Genomic DNA, 17,925 nt, shown 5'->3' with positions numbered 1-17,925 from the left:
GGGGCTGCTGGATGGGGCTTTTTCAGCTGAAAACATTCTGCAGAGCCTGTGCTGCTCCTTCTCCTCTCTTTTTTTGCAAAGCTGTGATTTTGTGAAGCCTTTTGTGTCTTTCAGCTTCCAATGCTTTAGGGTCTCTCAGACATTTCACTGGTTTTCAGCCACTTGGTGAGAGCAATGACCTGGGCATTGCCAAGCTGTTTGGTTGCAGTTGTTCTGCCCTGGGTGCTGTAAGAATTTATGTCCCCTGAATCATGTTTGGCAGACAGTTTTGTAGTTGTTTTCATCCCGTGGCCATTCACATCCTTTAAGAGCAGAATAACTTTGTAATATATTCTTAGTATCTGAAAAGCCTGGGTCATGCAGATTTGGTGATTTATTTATTTTTCTTTTTTTTTTTTTTTTATATTCAGAAAACCTTAAAGTCATGAATGCTTCAGTTCAAGAGACGTTCAGCACAGTCACTAAATTAGTGACTTTTTTTCTCTGTAGCTGTATGAAACAAGGTTAACATTGATTAGAAAAAGGGATAATTACCAGTCTCCAAAGAGGTGTTTGCTGAACTTGTCACTTTTAGCTCCAGTAACAATGTTAGAATTAATTTGTTCTCCATTTCCAGAGTCACAAATGAATCCCAGAATGGCTGAGGTTGGGAGGGAGCTTGGAGCTCCTCTCCCCCAAGCTCCCCACCATGCCCAGGGACACCTCTCATCCAGCCCAGGTTGCTCCAAGCCTCCTCCAAGCTGGGCTTGAACCCCTCCAGGGAGGGGGCAGCCACAGCTTCTCTGGGCAATCTGTTCCAGAGTCTCAGCACCCTCCTCCTGAAGAACTTCTTCCTCAGCTCCAGGCTCAACCTCTTCTCCTTCAGTTGGAAACCATCTCCCCGTGTCCTGTCACTGGACACTCTGATGAAAAGTCCCTCTGCAGCCTTCCTGGAGGTTCCCTTCAGGGCTTGGGGGGCAGCTCTAAGGTCCCCCTGGAGTCTCCTCTTCTCCAGGCTGAACAATCCCAGCTCCTCAGCCTCTCCTGGGAGCAGAGCTGCTCCATCCAGCCCCTGGATCATCTTTGTGGCCTCCTCTGGACTGGTTCCAGCAGATCTCTGTGCTGCTGCTGCTGGGGACACCAGAGCTGGGTGCAGTGTTCTTGGGGGGGTGAATCTCTGCTGGGTCCTGGCTCTGGAAATCTCTGCTGGGCTTTGAAGTCCCCGGTGCCTGCGTGCAGGTCCTGAGCACATCAGGTGCTGTGGTTTGCATCATTTAACTGTGATCAGGACAGGAACAAACTTTGGGAACAAAGAAGGGAAAATGCAGACTGGTCGGTGTGTTTACTGACACTGTCCTCTTGGTAAGAGGTTTATGGTGAGGAGTAATGGTTGGTACCCAGCAATTACCCTGGAGCTTTTCTGGCCAGAGGAGAGGTGGTGGCTCCCTTAGAGCCTGCTTAACTTCCTTTATTTTTGCAAATACAAAGCTTTAATTCCCACCCAGGAACGCTGTCATTCCGTCTTTGTTGTCATTCCGTGTTTGTAGTTTATTTCTTTTGTCACCCCCACTGATGACTGTTGTCTGGTCTGAGGTTTTCTCACAAGAAAATAGTTAATTCCAGTCTGGCTTAGCTGAGTCTTGAGAAGTGGGATGCACTAATCCTGTCTTACTGTTTGCTAAATGGAAATCTGTGCCCAGGTCTGCTGGTAGTCTGCCCAGGGGGGTTGGGAGGTTGTTGGTTGCCCTTTTTTCTTAAAAAAAAAATAAAATTAAAAAAAAAAATAGTATAGGAAGTGAGGTATTTTGGAAGATCTTGTTCAGTATAATTCTCCCTGAAGCAAAGTTAAGTTATAGGAAGAGTTGTGAGGTTGTGCCAGGAGCCTCCTGCCCGGGGCAGGACTCCCCAGTGAGCAAAGCTGCACCTGGGCCCCCAGGGATGGTGAGCTCTGGACCCTCTGTTGTGCCCATAAGCCCTTCCCACACACTTTGCAGTGTTACACACAGCCTGAGTTTAATCCACTGGGCTCTCAAAGTTGATTTTGAGCCCAGATGTTGTAGGCAGCCCTGCTGGAAGGGTGGGCTGTGGATCTCCTCTCCCCTGTGTTGTTTTCCAGGCTGGAGGAGGTCAGCACAATGTCGTGCTTGGAATTTCCTTGCAATCTAAAATTAGGAGGAGGCTCTAGGAAACAATAGCAAATCAAATCTCTGGACCTCCTGCTCTGGCTTGAACCCTTGTTGTCATTTTGACTTTCACCTACTTCCTTTTTTTTACTGAAGTGATTTGCATTAGATAAACTGCAGTGGGAGGAACGTTTGCTGTGCAGCTGCAGGAGGAACTTTCTTTCCCCCCGTGGTTTTTCACTCATTTTACTGCTCACAGCCCCAAACCTGCCTGAGCTCCAGAAGAGTTTGGATGATGCTCAGGTACACGGTGTGATCCTGGGGATGCCCTGCTCAGGAGTTGGACCCCAGGACCCTGAGGGGTCCCTTCCAACTCAGCACTTCTGTGATTTGATGGCTTAGCAGCCTCGTTTGCTGTGTCCCTGAGGACTCCTGGATTCATCTCCCCAGGTCCATGGACTTGTGCACCTTCAGGTTCTTTAGATGGTTGTGGGTGACCTCCTCAAAGCTCATTTTCTGCAGAGGCCCAGCAGTGTTTGTTTTCCCCAGGCACTCTTGAGACCATCCAGGAAACGGAGCAAACACCAGAGCTTTGCTTTCCACCCTGTCCTGTATCCTATGGCCAACAATAGTTCCAGATTTTTCTGTTGATAACTGTAGGAGGTTGTGTTTAGTAAACTGCTGAGGGGCTGTTGATGTCTAGAATGAGTATGATTGATGAATCTGGTAATTTTCCATTTATAGCTGCTGTAATTAACTGCTGAGAGGAGGGAGGAGGAAGCTGGATGTAATCAGACCAGGAAACCTCCAGAGACCCTTCCAGTCAACAGTTCTGTGACTGTGTTGTTTCTAGAAAAGAATTTTCTTTCTTTAAATCTTCATTATAGAATCATAGAATTGGTTGGGTTGGAAGGGACCTCAGAGATCATCGAGTCCAACCCTTGGCACAAAGGGCACAACCCTTGGCACAAAGGCTCTCCCCATCACTCCTGTCCTGACAAGATGTTTATATTTACTAAAATAATTTGCACTTCCTTGTTCTTTTTAACCATCTTTAGATCACCACTTTACTGAGGGACAAGGTCTTTGAAAAAGGGGTAGAAGTTCTGAATAAAAACAAATGACAATTTAAGAGGGTTGAGGTTGTGGCATGCACTGTTCCCATCTGTAAGGTCTTGTTTTAGGGTCGTGCATGCAAAATCTGCAGAACGTTGGCAGAGAATGGGGGCTGATTCTGCAGCCTGAAAGCAAACCTTCCCATGGTGGGGACAGAGCTAAACCAGAGGAGGATTGGACACAGAACAGACAGGGTGGGACACAGGACACAGGAGGAGGGATGTCCCAGGACAGGTTTGAGTCACCAGGTTGAGATGCTGTGAATCAGTGCCTCATGAGAGCACAACCAGCCCAGTGCTGCCCCAAGGCTTGGGGAAGGGTGGCTGGAGAGCTGCCTGGCAGAACAGGACCTTGGGGACTGAGTGACAGCCCCAGTGTGCCCAGCTGGCCCATGGCACTCTGGCTTGTATCAGAAGTGGTGTGGCTAGTGAGAGTGGGGTTGGTCAGAGAACAGGACAGGGGGAAAGTTGTGTCAGGGAGGTTTAGGTTGGACATGGGGAGAAACTTCCTTACAGAAAGGGTTGTTAAGCACTGGAAGAGGCTCCCCAGGGAGGTGGTTGAGTCTCCATCCCTGAATGTGTTTAAAAATTGCTGGATGTGGTGCTTGGAGCCATGGTTTAGTGGTGGGACATCAAAAATAGGGTAATAGGGTTAGGATGAGGCTGAACTCAATGATCTTGAAGGTCTTTTCCAGTCTGAGCAATCCTGGGATTCTGTGATTAAGATGTACTGTGCAGCAGATGTGTGACAGCAGGGACAGGGCTTGGGGCTGGAAGTTCCCTCCTCTTTCTCCTTTGTTGGCTTCTCTGGACCAGACTCAGAAACACCATCGTGTCTTAGGAACATCCATTTGGTATCCTACAATGGAGGGAGAAGAGAAGGCTGCAATGGGGAGACCTTGGAGCAGCTTCCAGGTCCTGCAGGGGCTTCAGGAAAGCTGGGGAGGGACTTGGGACAAGGGCCTGGAGGGATGGGAGCCTCCCAGGGGGAAGGGTTTGGAGCTGGGAGAGGGGAGATGGAGAGGAGATCTTGGGCAGGGAGGGAGGGAGGGAGAAATGGTTTGGGGTGAGGGTGCTGAGCCCCTGGGTGCCCAGGTTGCCCCCAGAAGCTGTGGCTGCCCCATCCCTGGAGGTGTTGAAGGTTGGATGGGGCTTGGAGCCCCCTGGGCTGGGGAGGGGTCCCTGACCATGGGTTGGAGTGGGACTGGGGGGGAATTACAGTCAGTGTTTCTAGGAGCAGTGCAGTAATGGAGATGTTAAATGAATCATCAAGTTAAGCTCATTAAATGCCTTTCTTCTCTCATCCTCATCTCTTGTAGACCTTAATTGGTGTTCTGATCTGTGCAGGCTCTGCACTTCAGGGACCTCCCCAGGACAGAGGTTCTGAGAAAAGGCATTTGTCACCAGGGATGCTCAGCTTTGTCCTGAGGTTAGAAGATGGGTTTCCCTCAGCACTGCTGCTGACCCAGTTTTGCTCTCTCATCTTGCAGCCTTTCTTCAGGCTCCTGAACCTGCGGAAGTTGGGTCTGAGTGACAATGAAATCCAGAGGCTTCCCCCTGAGGTTGCCAACTTCATGCAGCTGGTGGAACTGGACATCTCCCGTAATGGTAAGGGCCCAGCACAGCCCTCCCTTGCTGTGGGATTGGAAGGGGGGTGCCTGTGCACAGGCCTGCAGAGTGATCTCTCCTGGGTCCTGAGCTGTGAAAATCCGTGTCAGATTGGCACCACTACCTGCTCACCCTTTTCTCAACTGTATGCCTCTTTTCTTGTATTTTTCCAGACATTCCAGAAATTCCTGAAAGCATCAAATTCTGCAAATCCCTGGAAATCGCAGACTTCAGTGGGAATCCTCTCTCCAGGTAGGAAGGCACATGCAACCCTTCTGTCCAGATGAGAAGGAGAGTTGAAGTCCTTCATCCTCCTTAGCTTTTCCTGGTCTTCATCTCGTGACTGTCTTCCCTTCAAGTCAAGGCCTAGGATCTCTCTGTCTTTGCAAGACCTGCAGATGTCTCCTCTCCTGACAGATGGAAAGCTTGGCAGAGGGAAGAGCTGGTGTGTGCTCTCTCTTCTGACAGGACCAGAGGGAATGGATGGAAGCTGCACCAGGGGAGGTTTAGGGTGGATGTTAGGAAGTATTTTTTTAACTGAGAGGGCTGTCAGACATTGGGGTGGCCCAGGACAGTGGTGGAGTCCCCACCCCTGGAGGCATTGAAAAGGTGTTTGGACCTGGTCCTTAAGGCCATGGTTTAGGAGTTGACTGTGGTGTTGGTCAGAGGTTGGGCTGATGATCCTGAAGGTCTCTTCCAACCTGAACATCCTGTGATTCTGTAGGGCCTGTGGGTTGCTGAGCCTTTAGTTGTCACTGGTGGGAATGGTGGGGACTCCTGTCCTCCTGGAACAGGTTTGTTACTCTCTCCCCACCCCTTCACCCTGGTGCAGAAACCAGAATGGATGTGGCCAGGAGTAGAGAAAGGGCTGGGTGCTGTCCTCTGCTCTCTGCCAGTCCTTTCTTTGCTCTTTTATTTAGAACTGAGCATCACCATCCTTTGACCTCTGTGCCTGGGTGGTTTCCCTGACAGTCCAGTGCCAGAGCTGTGCCCCAGAACAGCACTCCCTGCCTTATCTCTTCAGCTCCTCATCCATCATGTTTTGGGGATCCAAGCCTGGCTCCTCTGCTCTGATGGTCCTGATGGTCTGTGTTTCCAGGCACTGGTGTCTGCCAGGGTTCTGTAGGTCCAGCCTGACCCCAGGTGCCTCCTGCCCTTTCTGCTCTGGGGCAAGTGCTCCTCAAATCACATTTTAAACAGATTAAACTCTACTTCCCTCTTGTGGTGCCAGACCTTGCCAGAACAGGACCAGCTTTTCAGTGCCTGAGAATCCCTCTGCCACAGGAGTGAACAGCATTCCTACACTAGAAGTGATTTAGTGGTTTTTCCAGAGTCCTTTTATTTTTCTTTTGGCCCTGAGCTGTGAGAGGTGCCTTGGGAGCAGTTGGTCAGGGAAGCTCCAGGAACAGCCTGGGAACACCAAAAGGTTTCTCCTTTTCATGAGTCTTTCTCTGTTCTATTGCATCTTGGAGATGTTATGATGAAACTCCTTGGTCCCAGGGAATGCTGCAGTGTCACAGAAAGCTACAATGGTTTGGGTTGAAAGGACCTTAAATCCCATCCAGTCCCAACCCAACCCATGGTCAGGGACCCCTCCCCCAGCCCAGGGGGCTCCAAGCCCCATCCAACCTTCAACACTGCCAGGGATGGGGCAGCCACAGCTTCTGGGGGAACCAGAAGCAGAAAGCTCCTTAGCTGGGTGTTCGGATCACTTGGGAGCAATCCCAGCTTCCAAGGTGGCCACGTGGCATCCTTTGGTCTGGGATTTGTGCTTGAGTCCTGCAGAGCCAGGGGGGAACTTGGAAACCAGGTGTATCCTGGACCAGGAGCCAGGGTCCCACTTGATTCCTGCTCTTCTCCTTTCCACATGTTGATACCAGTTGGGATAAAACTGCCTTTTGGGGGAATTTAGGGCTTGTTTTGTGCACAGCATCATTGGTGTTTTCTTCTGTCATGCTTTCACAGGCTTCCAGAGGGCTTCACTCAGCTTCGTAGCCTGGGACACTTGGCCTTGAATGATGTGTCCTTGCAGAGCCTCCCCAATGACATTGGGAAGTGAGTATGCCCTGTCCTCAGCATGGGGACACCAGCAGGACCTGGAGGAGCAGAACCATGCCTGCTACAGCTCTGATGAGCATTGCACCTTAAAGAACCTTTATAAACCATTTCCTTTGCTGCTCTTGGCAGCTTCTCCTCCTCCGTGGTCTGTGTCACAGGCAAGGAGTGCATCCAGGCTCCTCAAATCCTGTTTTTCCTTATTTTATGAGTGCCCATTTGCCCCTTTCCAAACCAGTGTCGTCTGCCTGATGATGCTGGAATTATCTTGTCTGCTGGCAGACCCCAGGCTTTGCCCATGGGGTGCAGTGCCCCTCCCTTGGCATTTTATTTGTTTGGGCAGTCCTGGAGGTGCTACCATGGTTCCTTGTCCTGAGTTTGGGCACAGTGTTGTGTCCCCATGATTCTGCAGTCAGCAGTCACCTCCAGTGACATCACTAAAGAACCCCTTTGGGTTTTGTTTTCCCCATCATCTCCATCCACGGGGCCATGCTCAGGGATTCCTGCAGGCCATGAGGGGTGTGCCCCAGGGAAGGGATCTGAGCACCTCCTTGTACCCCTGCAGCTCAGGCAATCTGGCTCTCTCACTCCCTTTTCTCTTGCAGTTTGGCAAACCTGGTGACTTTGGAGCTCCGTGAGAACCTGCTGAAGACTCTCCCCACGTGAGTGTCTGTCTGGTGGCTTCAGGAGTCTCCTGCCTGATTGATCTCCTTCATTCCTCAGGGATTTGCTCTTTCTGTAGTACAGGCCCTAGCACTTTGCTTGGGAGGGCTCCAGGCTTTGCATAAATTAGCTGCACCTTGGTGTATTTCTGTAAATTGGGGTGAGGAGGGGAAGAGGTGGCATTGGGAAGGATGCTCAGAGTCTGTACTCAGCCTCTGTGTCAGGATTGGGTTGGAATAGCCAGAGCTCCACAGCAAAGCTGCTGAAACACTGAGAACAAATTTTCCTGGAGAGGTGGAGGAGATGATGGATTGTTTTGGAAACAGAAAAACGTGTTGATGTGGGTATAGGGAGAGCAGGGCAGTTCAGCATTTGAGGGGCAGCAGAATACAGCTGCTTAGGTGGTTTGCTTTTGACATCTTTGTTTTCTGGAGCATCCCTTTGGGTAGCTCTGGTTGAGCAGTTTGTGGGAATGGGTGGGATAATGGGCTTCCCACAGCAGTCAGAAGATAAACCAGCAAGGGAGACAAGGGAATTCTGCTTCAGTGCTTCAGCAGGTTAGGGACAGAAAAGAATTCCTGGTAGAGGACTTGGTTGGTACAACTGATGCTGTCAGGTAGATGGGGTGTGGAGAACTGACAAGTCTGTACATTAATCTCTGATTTGGAGCCCATGAGAGTTCCTGGTTGAGTTTTCTAACCTCCATTAGCTCTCTCAGCTTGTTTTCTGCCTGCTTACCCATCCAAGTGATGAGTCCCCCAGTCTACTTTGAATATATGTCTGAAGGGGTTCCACCTGACTTCTTTCCGAGTAGCAGTGTGGTTTGGGGCCACAGACTCCTCCATGAGTGTGTGAAGCATGCCACTATTGTCACCTCAGTCCCCTCTAACTGTTCATGGCAAGTATTTGGTTTGGCTGCCTGTACCTCCCCCCCTCTGCTCCTCTGCTTTATTTAAAAAAGAGCAAAGGAGGCACCTGATGGTAGTGTTCAAGCAAGGCTTTGAGACTCTAAGCAATTAGGGCTTTAGTCTTGCTGCCTCTGTGTTGGCCAAGCCTCCCCCCCTGAGATGTTGCTTTGACTCAGGAGTGTGCTCTTCCTGATGGTTATTTTCCTCTGGGACCTGCAGGGACAGCCTTGGTGTGACATCAGGTACACCTGCTTGCAGAATTCATGTGTCAGTTTCGATGCAGAGGACAAGGACACTTTTCAAAAAGGAGCTGAAAGAGTCTGCACTGCTCAGTTTTCACAGTGTAGAAGCACAGTTCAAATTAACACTGTCACCTTATCTCTGATGCCAAAGTCTCTGGACCCTTTTCTGCACAGATGCTGCCAGCACTCACACCCTGTCATGGGAAGGTGATGCTGAGAGAGCAGCTGAGATGGCCCCACATGGAATATAGCCACAAGGGAGAATGTGAGAGCCAAAGCTCCTTCTGCCAGGCTGAGAACAGGCAAGCAGGAGAAGCTTGGGTCCAGGTGTTGGGACCCGCTGCTGTCTGTTCCATGTGTTCTTTGTGTTCATACAGACAGGTGCCTCCACTGTGATACACCATATAAATGAAGAGGTGCAATAGCTCCATCCAAAGTTGGGCTTTCAAACTGCAGTGAAGAATGGTCCCAATGGCTTTTCATCATCTAGGAACCAGCAAGTATCTGGAGTTTGAGAATTCAGTCTGTCACCAAACCCATATGGTTTCTGGGGAGACCTCTCATGCCCAGTGCTCCATCGTTTCCCTGTGTTAGATCTGTATGCCATCCAGCAAGATACTTGTAGCATGCTCTGAGATTTTCTCTGAAAGATAAGTCCAGGCTTGGTACTCATTCTGCAGTGCAATTCCAGCTTCTTTTCATTTCCCCCCAGTTCCCCAGATTCTACTTTTGTATGATTTCCAAAAGTAGAAAGAGGATCTTGAAGGCCAAGGCAATATTTATCAGATCTGTCAGTCAAATATGGGATTGAAATGTCAGTGGTACTGTCAGGTACTCTACCCAGGTCTGAAGCTCTGCTACTTAGTCTGGTTGCAAATTGTGCCCCAAAATGGCTCTAAACCAAGTCCATGTGATCCCCCCAAAGAGTAGAATGACATTGGAATGGGTGCTGCTTTCAGCTTTCAAGGTCACCAAGCCCAGCAGGTCGATGGGCTTCAGTACTCCAGGTTTGTGGCTGCCTGATGCATCAGTGTCCTCTGGATTTCTGTTGTTGCTGAGCTGCTTAAAGGATCCAGCTTGCAATGACCTTGTCAGAATGTAATGTCATTGGTTATTCTTCTGCTGTCAGCTGAGTTCTGAACCAGTTTGTCTTGTACAGGTCACTATCAGTCCTCATCTCTCCCACACAGATGGGATGATGCTTGCTAGGAATTTGGGGAGGATGGGTCTGGTTGGAGTATTCTGATGGAATACACCATTTTATCTTACCCCTGTCTTGTAGAATTTAAAGGGTGGCTACAAACAAGATGGAGATGCCCTTTTTAGAAGGGGTTACATGGAAAAGAGGATGGGTGCTGGGTAAAAGTTACTCCAGAGGAGGAGGTTCCGACCTGTACACAAGAGGAATGAACATTTTTGAAAAGAAGAACAACCCACCTCTGGAGTAATCTCCCCAATTCCTGTGGTTGGAGAAGATCTTCAAGATCATGGAGTCCAACCATAACCTAACACTGACAAGTCCTCAGCTAAGCCACATCCCTCACCACTGTGCCTTAAATACCTCTAGGGATGGTGACTCCACCACTGCCCATGGCCTCTTGTCCTATCACTTGTAACTTCATTGAACAGACCTGGGTTTTGCCAGGAAAGGTTGAAGGAGATGGCTGAGGTCCCTTCCAGCCTGGGTTTCTATGGATGGTGGAGGATGATCTATACTGAGGCATTTGGCAAGACCTTATGCATCAACTTCCACAACTTGCTTGTCCCTGTTTGGAGAATTCAACCCCTAAAGGTGCTTTACCCTTCAGAGAAGTCAAAGAAGAGATGTAAAGGCACAGCAAGAGATGTAAAGGCACAGCAAGAGATGTAAAGGCACAGCAGAATCCTGTTGGTGATCCTGTTGTTAAACCTTTGCTCAGTTTAATCATGGAATCCCAGGAGGTCAGGGTGGAAGGGATCTCAAGGCCCATCTGCTCCAACCCTTCTCATGTTATTATTGATGTGAGATGTCTCAGCACCCTGTCAAGATGAGACTTCAAACTTCCCAGAGTGAGGGAACCCACCCCTTCCCCTGGGAGACCAATCCTCATGTCCTCATGGGGAAACATTTTCCTCTTGTGTCCATTGGGAATCTCCTTGGGAGCACCTTGTGCCCATTGCCCCTTGTCTTCTCCGTGGGACTCCTTGTACACAGGGAGTCCCCACCTCATTTGTAGCCCCCTTTAAGTACTCAAAATCCACCACATCTCAAAATCCACCATCGTGTGAGGTAAGAATGTGCTTTTCCTCTGGAGCCCAATTATCTTTGCAGCCTGTCCCCAGCAGGACAGATTTCTTCCAGTGCTTCCTCCCAGATTTGCAGCCCCAGTGTCCGTAGCTTGGATGGTGTTGAGCTCTGTAGTTGTTTCTAGAGAAACACAGGGATTTCTGTGTCCGGGCAGTGCTGTTGAAGTGACCAGAGAGAACTGAAACCCCTGGTGGGGAAGTGGGCAGGGCTGAGCTGGCAGTTCTGCCCCAGAGTGAAAGCCCAGACAGCAACCCCTGGCTGGGACAGCAGGACCTGGTGGTGGAGGACAGCGAGCTGAGGACACAGGAGCACCTGGGCCTCGTCAGAAGGACTGAATTCCGTGGGGCTGCAGCCTTCAGCCTTAGGTTGTGGTGTGTTTGGGTGCTCAGGGCACATCCTTGGACCCAGCAGTGTTGCAGGCTTTGCTTCCCATGTGGGCTTCTCACAGTATCTTGCCTAGTGAGCTTCTTGTCTGTACGTCTTGACCTCTTCTGAGACATCGTGCCAGTGTTGTCTTTCCCTTCCTCTGAAGCAGCATGAGCATCCCCTCTGGGGAAACTGAGGCTGTTGAATTTGTCATTCCTGCCCTTCCCTGCAAGCTGTGCTCCCCTTGCCTCCCAAGTGTGTCTTGTCCTCTGCTGTCCTCCATCCTTGCTACAAACATGGGCAGCAACGTTCAGGTGTGCCTTGTTGTTCATCGTGTTTTTGCTCAAAGAATATTTTCTGGTGGGAGGGGGAGAAGGCAACTTGGTGACAGAATGGCAGCTGGGCCCCTGGGGGACTGACTGCTGGTGCTACTGGGCCCAGTTCCCTGGTGCAGATGGTCTGGCTGGGGAAGGGTAGCAGCTCCCCAAACTGCTTGGTTTAGAGGGACTGTGAAGAAGGTCAGGATTGCCCCACTTGGTTCAGGAGGTGTCAAAAACTCTGTAATGTGTCAGATGTGTGTCCCAGGTGCTAACCTTCCCTTTGTTCTTTCTCTCTTGTTCTCTCTCCTCCTCTCTGCTCCCTGTGTCTTGCAGTTCACTCTCCTTCCTTGTCAAGTTAGAGCAGTTGGATCTTGGTGGCAATGACCTGGAAGTGCTGGTAGGTGAGGGATGGTGGGGAGGGACTGGGGGGGGTTGGTAGGGGCAGAACCTTCCCCTGTGCCTCTGGGGAAGCAAATGGGTTTTGATCTGAAATGCAAACAAACAGACCCACAGGTCCTTTGGGAAGAGTCTGACCTGCCCACCATGGTCACAGTCATCCTTCCCAGCATCGTGTTCTCTTCATGTCTCCTGCTGTCCTCATGCACACCTTGCTCTGCTCTTTCCAAGCCCATTTTGCTCTGGGACGTTGGATTCTTGCCATCTGGCTGCCTGAGGAGCTTTGCTTTCCAGTGAGACTCTCTGGGAATGCCTTTCCCTTCTGTGTTGCACAGCTCCCAGCTGCTGCTTTTCACTTCTGCTGGGCCAACTTTCTGCCTTTCTCCTCTCTGATTTATCTGCTGCAAAGTGCAGGGGATCATTCCGTGGTGTTCCTGGCAGTGAGGCCAGCCAAGCATGGACCCTCTGGATGGGGGGCTCTGGGTGTAAGTGTGCTGAGAGCCAGTGCACAGGCTTGAAGTTCAACTTCTCTTGGCATCCAGGGACATCAGTGATGCTCTTTTAATTTTGCAGCTATGGATTCAGCTGCTACTGACTCCTACTCATAATGTTTTGGAATGCTTTTTGGCAGACACCCATCTCAGCTGGGAGGCAAAGGAGTTTGTGCAGCTTGCTGTGCCCCAGTTGGACTGCTCTCCAGTGGGGCAGTAGCTCCAAACCCTCCTCTGATGGCTGCTCCATCACCTTGAGTTGGCCAGTGTTAGCCAAATGTTTGGTTTCATCTCCCAAAGGAGGAAGAGGAGAAAGAATCTTTTCTTCCATAAGGCCAAACTTCCCAAAACTTTGGTTGGTTCTTGCCTTGCCTGCTCGCAGATGGTCCTTGCAGTTGGTTTCCATGGTTCCATGTTGGGACTTTCTGCAGCCCCCGTGTCCTCCCAGACACTTCCAGTGGTGGGGCACAGCAGCACCCAACGTTTGGGGAAGGCTTCCAGGAGGGCTGAGAGCAATAACAGCACCCAGCTTGGCAGAGGGGTGGAGTGCTTCCTGCCATCCTAGAGCAGCTTCTCCCCTCTGGAAGGGACTGATGCCTTTCCTGTCCTCTCCCTTGCAGCCAGACACTCTGGGAGCTCTTCCCAACCTGCGTGAGCTTTGGTTGGACCGGAACCAGCTCTCGGCTCTGCCTCCGGTGAGTACCTGCTCCTCAGGCCCAGGGATTCCCCACTTCCCTCCCTTCCTCACCTGCTCCTTCAAGCCCCACTGTCTCCTTTCTGCTCCTAGGAGCTGGGCAACCTCCGCCGCTTGGTCTGTCTGGATGTGTCAGAGAACAAGCTGGAGCAGCTGCCCAACGAGGTCAGTGGGCTGGTGGCACTGACTGACTTACTGCTGTCACAGAACCTCTTGGAATGCATTCCAGATGGGATTGGTGAGTCTTGTGGGATGGGAGGCAGGGATCATGGAATCCTTTGGGTGGGAAAAGAGCTTTTAAGATCAAGTCCAGCACTGCCCAGGTCACCCCCTCTCCATGTCCCTCATCCCCACATCTGTGGGGCTCTGAAACCCCTCCAGGGATGATGGGGACTCCAGCCCTGCCCTGGGCAGCCTGGGCCAGGCCCTGACAACCCTTTCCAGGCAGAAATTCTTCCCCAGCTCCAACCTAAACCTCCCCTGGCACAACTTGAGTTGTGCCCAAAGTTCCTCTTGTCCCATCCCTTGTTCCTGGGGAGCAGAGCCCGACCCCCCCTGGCTCCAACCTCCTCTCAGGGGGTTGCAGAGAGCCACAAGGTCTCCCCTCAGCCTCCTCTGCTCCAGGATCAACACCCCCAGGGCCCTCAGCTGCTCCTCACAACTTCTCCAGACCCTTCTCCTTCTGCTCCACACCCTTCCCCACCTCCATTCCCTTCTCTGGACACCCCCAGACCCTCCAGGGCCCTTTTCTCACCTAAAACTGACCCCAGCACTTGAGGTGTGGGGGGACAATCCCTGCCCTGCTCCTGCTGCCCACCCCAGTGCTGACACCAGCCAGGATGCTGGTGGCCACCTTGGCCACCTGGGCACATGCTGGCTCACATCCAGATGCTCTCAGCCACCTCCCCAGGTCCTTTTTTCCTCTGGACACTTTCCTGCTGCTCTGCCCTAAGCCTGGAGCTTTGCCTGGGGTTGGTGTCACCCATGGGCAGTTGGCCTTGTTACACCTTGGCCCATGGATCCAACCTGTGCAGAACCCCCTGCAGAACCTCACCCCAGGATCCCTCCTGTCCAGAACTCCCTGCAGAACCTCACCCCATGGATTCCCTCTTGTCCAGGTCCTTCTGTAGATCCTTCCTGCCCTCAAACAGATCAACTCTCCCACCCAACTTAGTGTTATCTGCAAAGTGACTGAGGGTGCTCTTGCTCCCCTTGCCCAGATCACTGATATTAAAGGATGAGTCCTGAGGAACACCACTGGTGATTAGCCACCAGATGGATGTAACTCTCTACACCACAACCCTTGGGCTCAGCCATCCAGACAGTTTTTTGCCCAGGCAGAGATCTCTCAGAGCATGGCAGAAGTTGTTAGTGCTGGAGGTGACAGGAGTTGAGTGCAGGAGCAGTTGGAAGGAAGGGAGAGCCCGTGGTGTTGGGACAGCTCATCCCTGCTGGGATGGGCACAGGGAGTGTTGCTGCCTCTGGCACAGCTCACACCTCACTTGTTCCCTGGCCAGGTCAGCTGAAGCAGCTCTCCATCCTCAAGGTGGACCAGAACCGGCTGACAGAGGTGACAGAGTCGATTGGGGACTGTGAAAATCTGTCAGAACTCATCCTGACAGAGAACATGCTGACAGTAAGTACAGCAGAGCCTCAGCTCTGGGCTTCAGGGAGCTTTTCCCACCTCCTGCCCAGTTCTGGGTCTGCTCCAGCTCTCTGCCTTCTTTCACCTAGTTCACAGGCTTCTGAGAAGAGACAGGTGGAAGCTTTCTCCCGCTGTTTTTTCTCTGAAAAATTCTCTAGGATAGTTAGGGTGCTGCCTCTAGGATAAACAGCCCTGAATGACATCCCCTCAGCACCTGAAGCTGAACTTGGCCAGGAGCCATGGACTATCTTGGTATTCTTTACACTTGGAAAAGACCTCTCAGATCACCACATCCAACTGTCAGCATCCTTCCCCCAGGAAAATCTAAATACCAATATCTGTACCACCCACAGAGCATGTCCTGGAGTGCCTCATGTAGTTGTTAAATACTTTGAAGTACTTTAAATACTATCATAGAGTCCTAGAATGCTCAGGGTTGGAAGGACCTCTGGAGATGCTGGAGTCCAAGCCCTGGCACAGCAGGATCAGCCAGGGCAGCCCAGACAGGAACAGATCCAGGAGGGGTTTGGAAGGCAGCAGAGAAGGAGAGGAACCTCATCTGGAGGTTGGGGGGGTTCAGGAGGGGTTTGGAAGGCAGCAGAGAAGGAGAGGAACCTCATCTGGAGGTTGGGGGGGTTCAGGAGGGGTTTGGAAGGCACCAGAGAAGGAGAGGAACCTCATCTGGAGGTTGGGGGGGTTCAGGAGGGGTTTGGAAGGCAGCAGAGAAGGAGAGGAACCTCATCTGGAGGTTGGGGGGGTTCAGGAGGGGTTTGGAAGGCACCAGAGAAGGAGACTCCAACCTCTCTGGGCAGCCTGGGCCAGGGCTCCCTCAGCCTCACAGCAAAGAAGTTTCTCCTCCCCTGGAGCTGGAACTTCCCATCTTCTAGCTTCAACCCATTCTTCCTTGGCCTGGGCACCACCCAAGTTGTGTGTAAGGAGGAAATGTGTCCCTCAGTTGTGGTGACATCAGAGCTGTGCCTCTTGGGACAGGACTCAGCTTTTTTCCCCCAGATGGAGGCCTTTAGACCTTTTTTTTTGTACCTTTCTCCTACTGCTCTCACCTCTTGCCACTGTCATCTCCTTCCCAGGCCTTACCCAAGTCCCTTGGCAAGCTGGCCAAGCTGACCAACCTCAACGTGGACCGGAACCGTCTGACATCCCTTCCAGCTGAGATCGGGGGCTGTGCCAACCTCAACGTCCTCTCCCTGCGTGACAACCGCCTGGCCCTGCTCCCACCAGAGCTCTCCAACACCACTGAGCTCCACGTCCTGGATGTGGCTGGGAACAGGTCAGCAGCCTGCTGGGAATGTTCCCCTGCTGGGAATGTTCCTCTGGTGGCCACGTTCCTCTGGAGGCTTCTGGGAAGGAGCACCCTTCCTTGAGCAGTGTGGGCTGCACCCTGGTGTGTTTTGGGAGATGTTGGGTGTAACCCCAAGCAATGCTGCTGGCTTGGGAAATAGTGGCTGGAAAGCAGCCCCATGGAGAAAGGTCTGGGAATACTCATGGACAGGAGGCAGCAGTGTGCCCAGTTGGCCAAGAAGGCCAGTGGCTTCCTGGCCTGGATCAGGAACTGTGTCCAGCAGGAGCAGGGAAGTGATGTTGCCCTTGGTGTGGCCACAGCATGAGGATTGGGTTCAGTTCTGGGCACCACAGTCTAAGAAAGACATTGAGGTCCTGAAGTGACCAGAGCAGAGCCCTGAGGCTCCTGAGGGTCTGGAGGGTGTATGAGGAGTGAGTGAGGGAACTGGGGTTCCTGGGTCTGCAGAAGGGGAGGCTCAGGGGAGATCTTATTGCTCTCCATGGGTGTGGAGAGGCAGTGTTGGTCCCTTCTCCCAAGGGACCAGTGGTAGGATGAGAGGAAATGGGTTGGAGTTGTGCCAGGGGAGGTTGGATGTCAGAATTTCTTTCTTCAAAGAGTGTTGAGGGCTTGGGATGGGTGCCCAGGGAGGTGGTGGAGTCACCATCCCAGAGGGGTTCAAGAGGTGTTGGGATGTGGAGCTTCAGGAGATGGCTGAGTGGTTGTGGTGGTTGGGTTGTGGTTGGACCCAGTGATCCTGGAGGTCTTTTCCAACCCTTATGATTCCTTGTTGGATCTGTGCTGGTCCCAGGGTCTGCAGTTTGGAGAAGCTCAGGCTGGTTGCTCAGGGCTCTGGATAAGGACCTGGATCTCTCAGGCTCAGCCCTTCCCCATGGCACTTGAGTGGAATTCATGCAGAAGGATGGGAGCACTTTTCCACCTGTGAAATCCAGATCAGGGGAGATCCCTGCTCCTCCCTGGGGATTTTGCAGTTCTGTGTCCTCAGGTGGCTGGTGCCAAAGCCTCCTTTGTGATGTGCACAACCCCACAGCCTGCAAACACCAGATCTGTTCTGAAGGGTTCTGCAGGGTTCTGCAGGGTTCTGCAGGCTGAGGCTGATGGGGTTTGTAGCAGCTGGAAGCTGACCAGAGCTTCCCTTTGGAAAACTCTGGGTACTGGTCCACAAAACATAATTTTTTTGTCTCTTCAACATTCCCCATTTGAGTGGGGGTTGTCCTCTGCTGAGAGGGGTGGGGACCCTCTTTCCAGGGTCCATCAGAGCCATGTGCAGCAGCATCAGCTGCTTGGCTGTGTGAAGAGTTGAGGGGTCCTGCAGCAGCTCAGCTCTGTCCCTTCCAGTGCAGGTGGAGCACTCTGAAGCTGAGGTTCCCTCATTAGAAGGTTCCTTTAACCTTTCACTTCTTTTCTCTTGCAGACTGCAGAACTTGCCATTTGCTTTGACAAACCTAAACCTGAAAGCCCTGTGGCTGGCAGAAAATCAGTCCCAGCCCATGCTGAAATTCCAAACAGAGGATGATGAAAAGACAGGAGAGAAAGTTCTGACGTGCTACCTGCTGCCCCAGCAGCCCTCCCCAAGCTTGGGTAAGAGCCTGGGTGCTGAACCTGCTCTGCAGTGCCCTGGAGAGTGATGGAGGGAAGAGGGCTTGAGCTGCTTGCTGGGGTGTTCAGCACTGGCACCCGGGCTCCTGCATGGCTGCTGGCAGTAAAGCTGAGAA

At 51.8% G+C, this 17,925-nt stretch overlaps 1 protein-coding gene across 8 annotated transcripts in view; it reads left to right on the top strand.

Moving 5' to 3' along the window:
• The window catches only part of SCRIB (scribble planar cell polarity protein), a 95,681-nt gene that overhangs the window by 15,307 nt on the left and 62,449 nt on the right, over positions 1–17,925 (top strand). For all 8 annotated transcript variants that reach the window (XM_030444253.1, XM_030444256.1, XM_030444252.1 and 5 more), the window contains exons 2-11: positions 4,708–4,825; positions 4,999–5,077; positions 6,791–6,880; positions 7,486–7,542; positions 12,000–12,063; positions 13,174–13,248; positions 13,341–13,485; positions 14,765–14,883; positions 15,981–16,180; positions 17,625–17,791. In XM_030444253.1, the coding sequence (XP_030300113.1) occupies positions 4,708–4,825; positions 4,999–5,077; positions 6,791–6,880; positions 7,486–7,542; positions 12,000–12,063; positions 13,174–13,248; positions 13,341–13,485; positions 14,765–14,883; positions 15,981–16,180; positions 17,625–17,791 (1,114 nt within the window). The remainder of the gene's footprint in view (positions 1–4,707; positions 4,826–4,998; positions 5,078–6,790; positions 6,881–7,485; positions 7,543–11,999; positions 12,064–13,173; positions 13,249–13,340; positions 13,486–14,764; positions 14,884–15,980; positions 16,181–17,624; positions 17,792–17,925) is intronic.

This window comes from Calypte anna, chromosome 2, assembly GCF_003957555.1.
Source record: "Calypte anna isolate BGI_N300 chromosome 2, bCalAnn1_v1.p, whole genome shotgun sequence".
NCBI lineage: Eukaryota > Metazoa > Chordata > Aves > Apodiformes > Trochilidae > Calypte > Calypte anna.
Note: the sequence above shows the minus strand (reverse complement) of the source record. Positions and strands in the feature narration are given on the sequence as shown.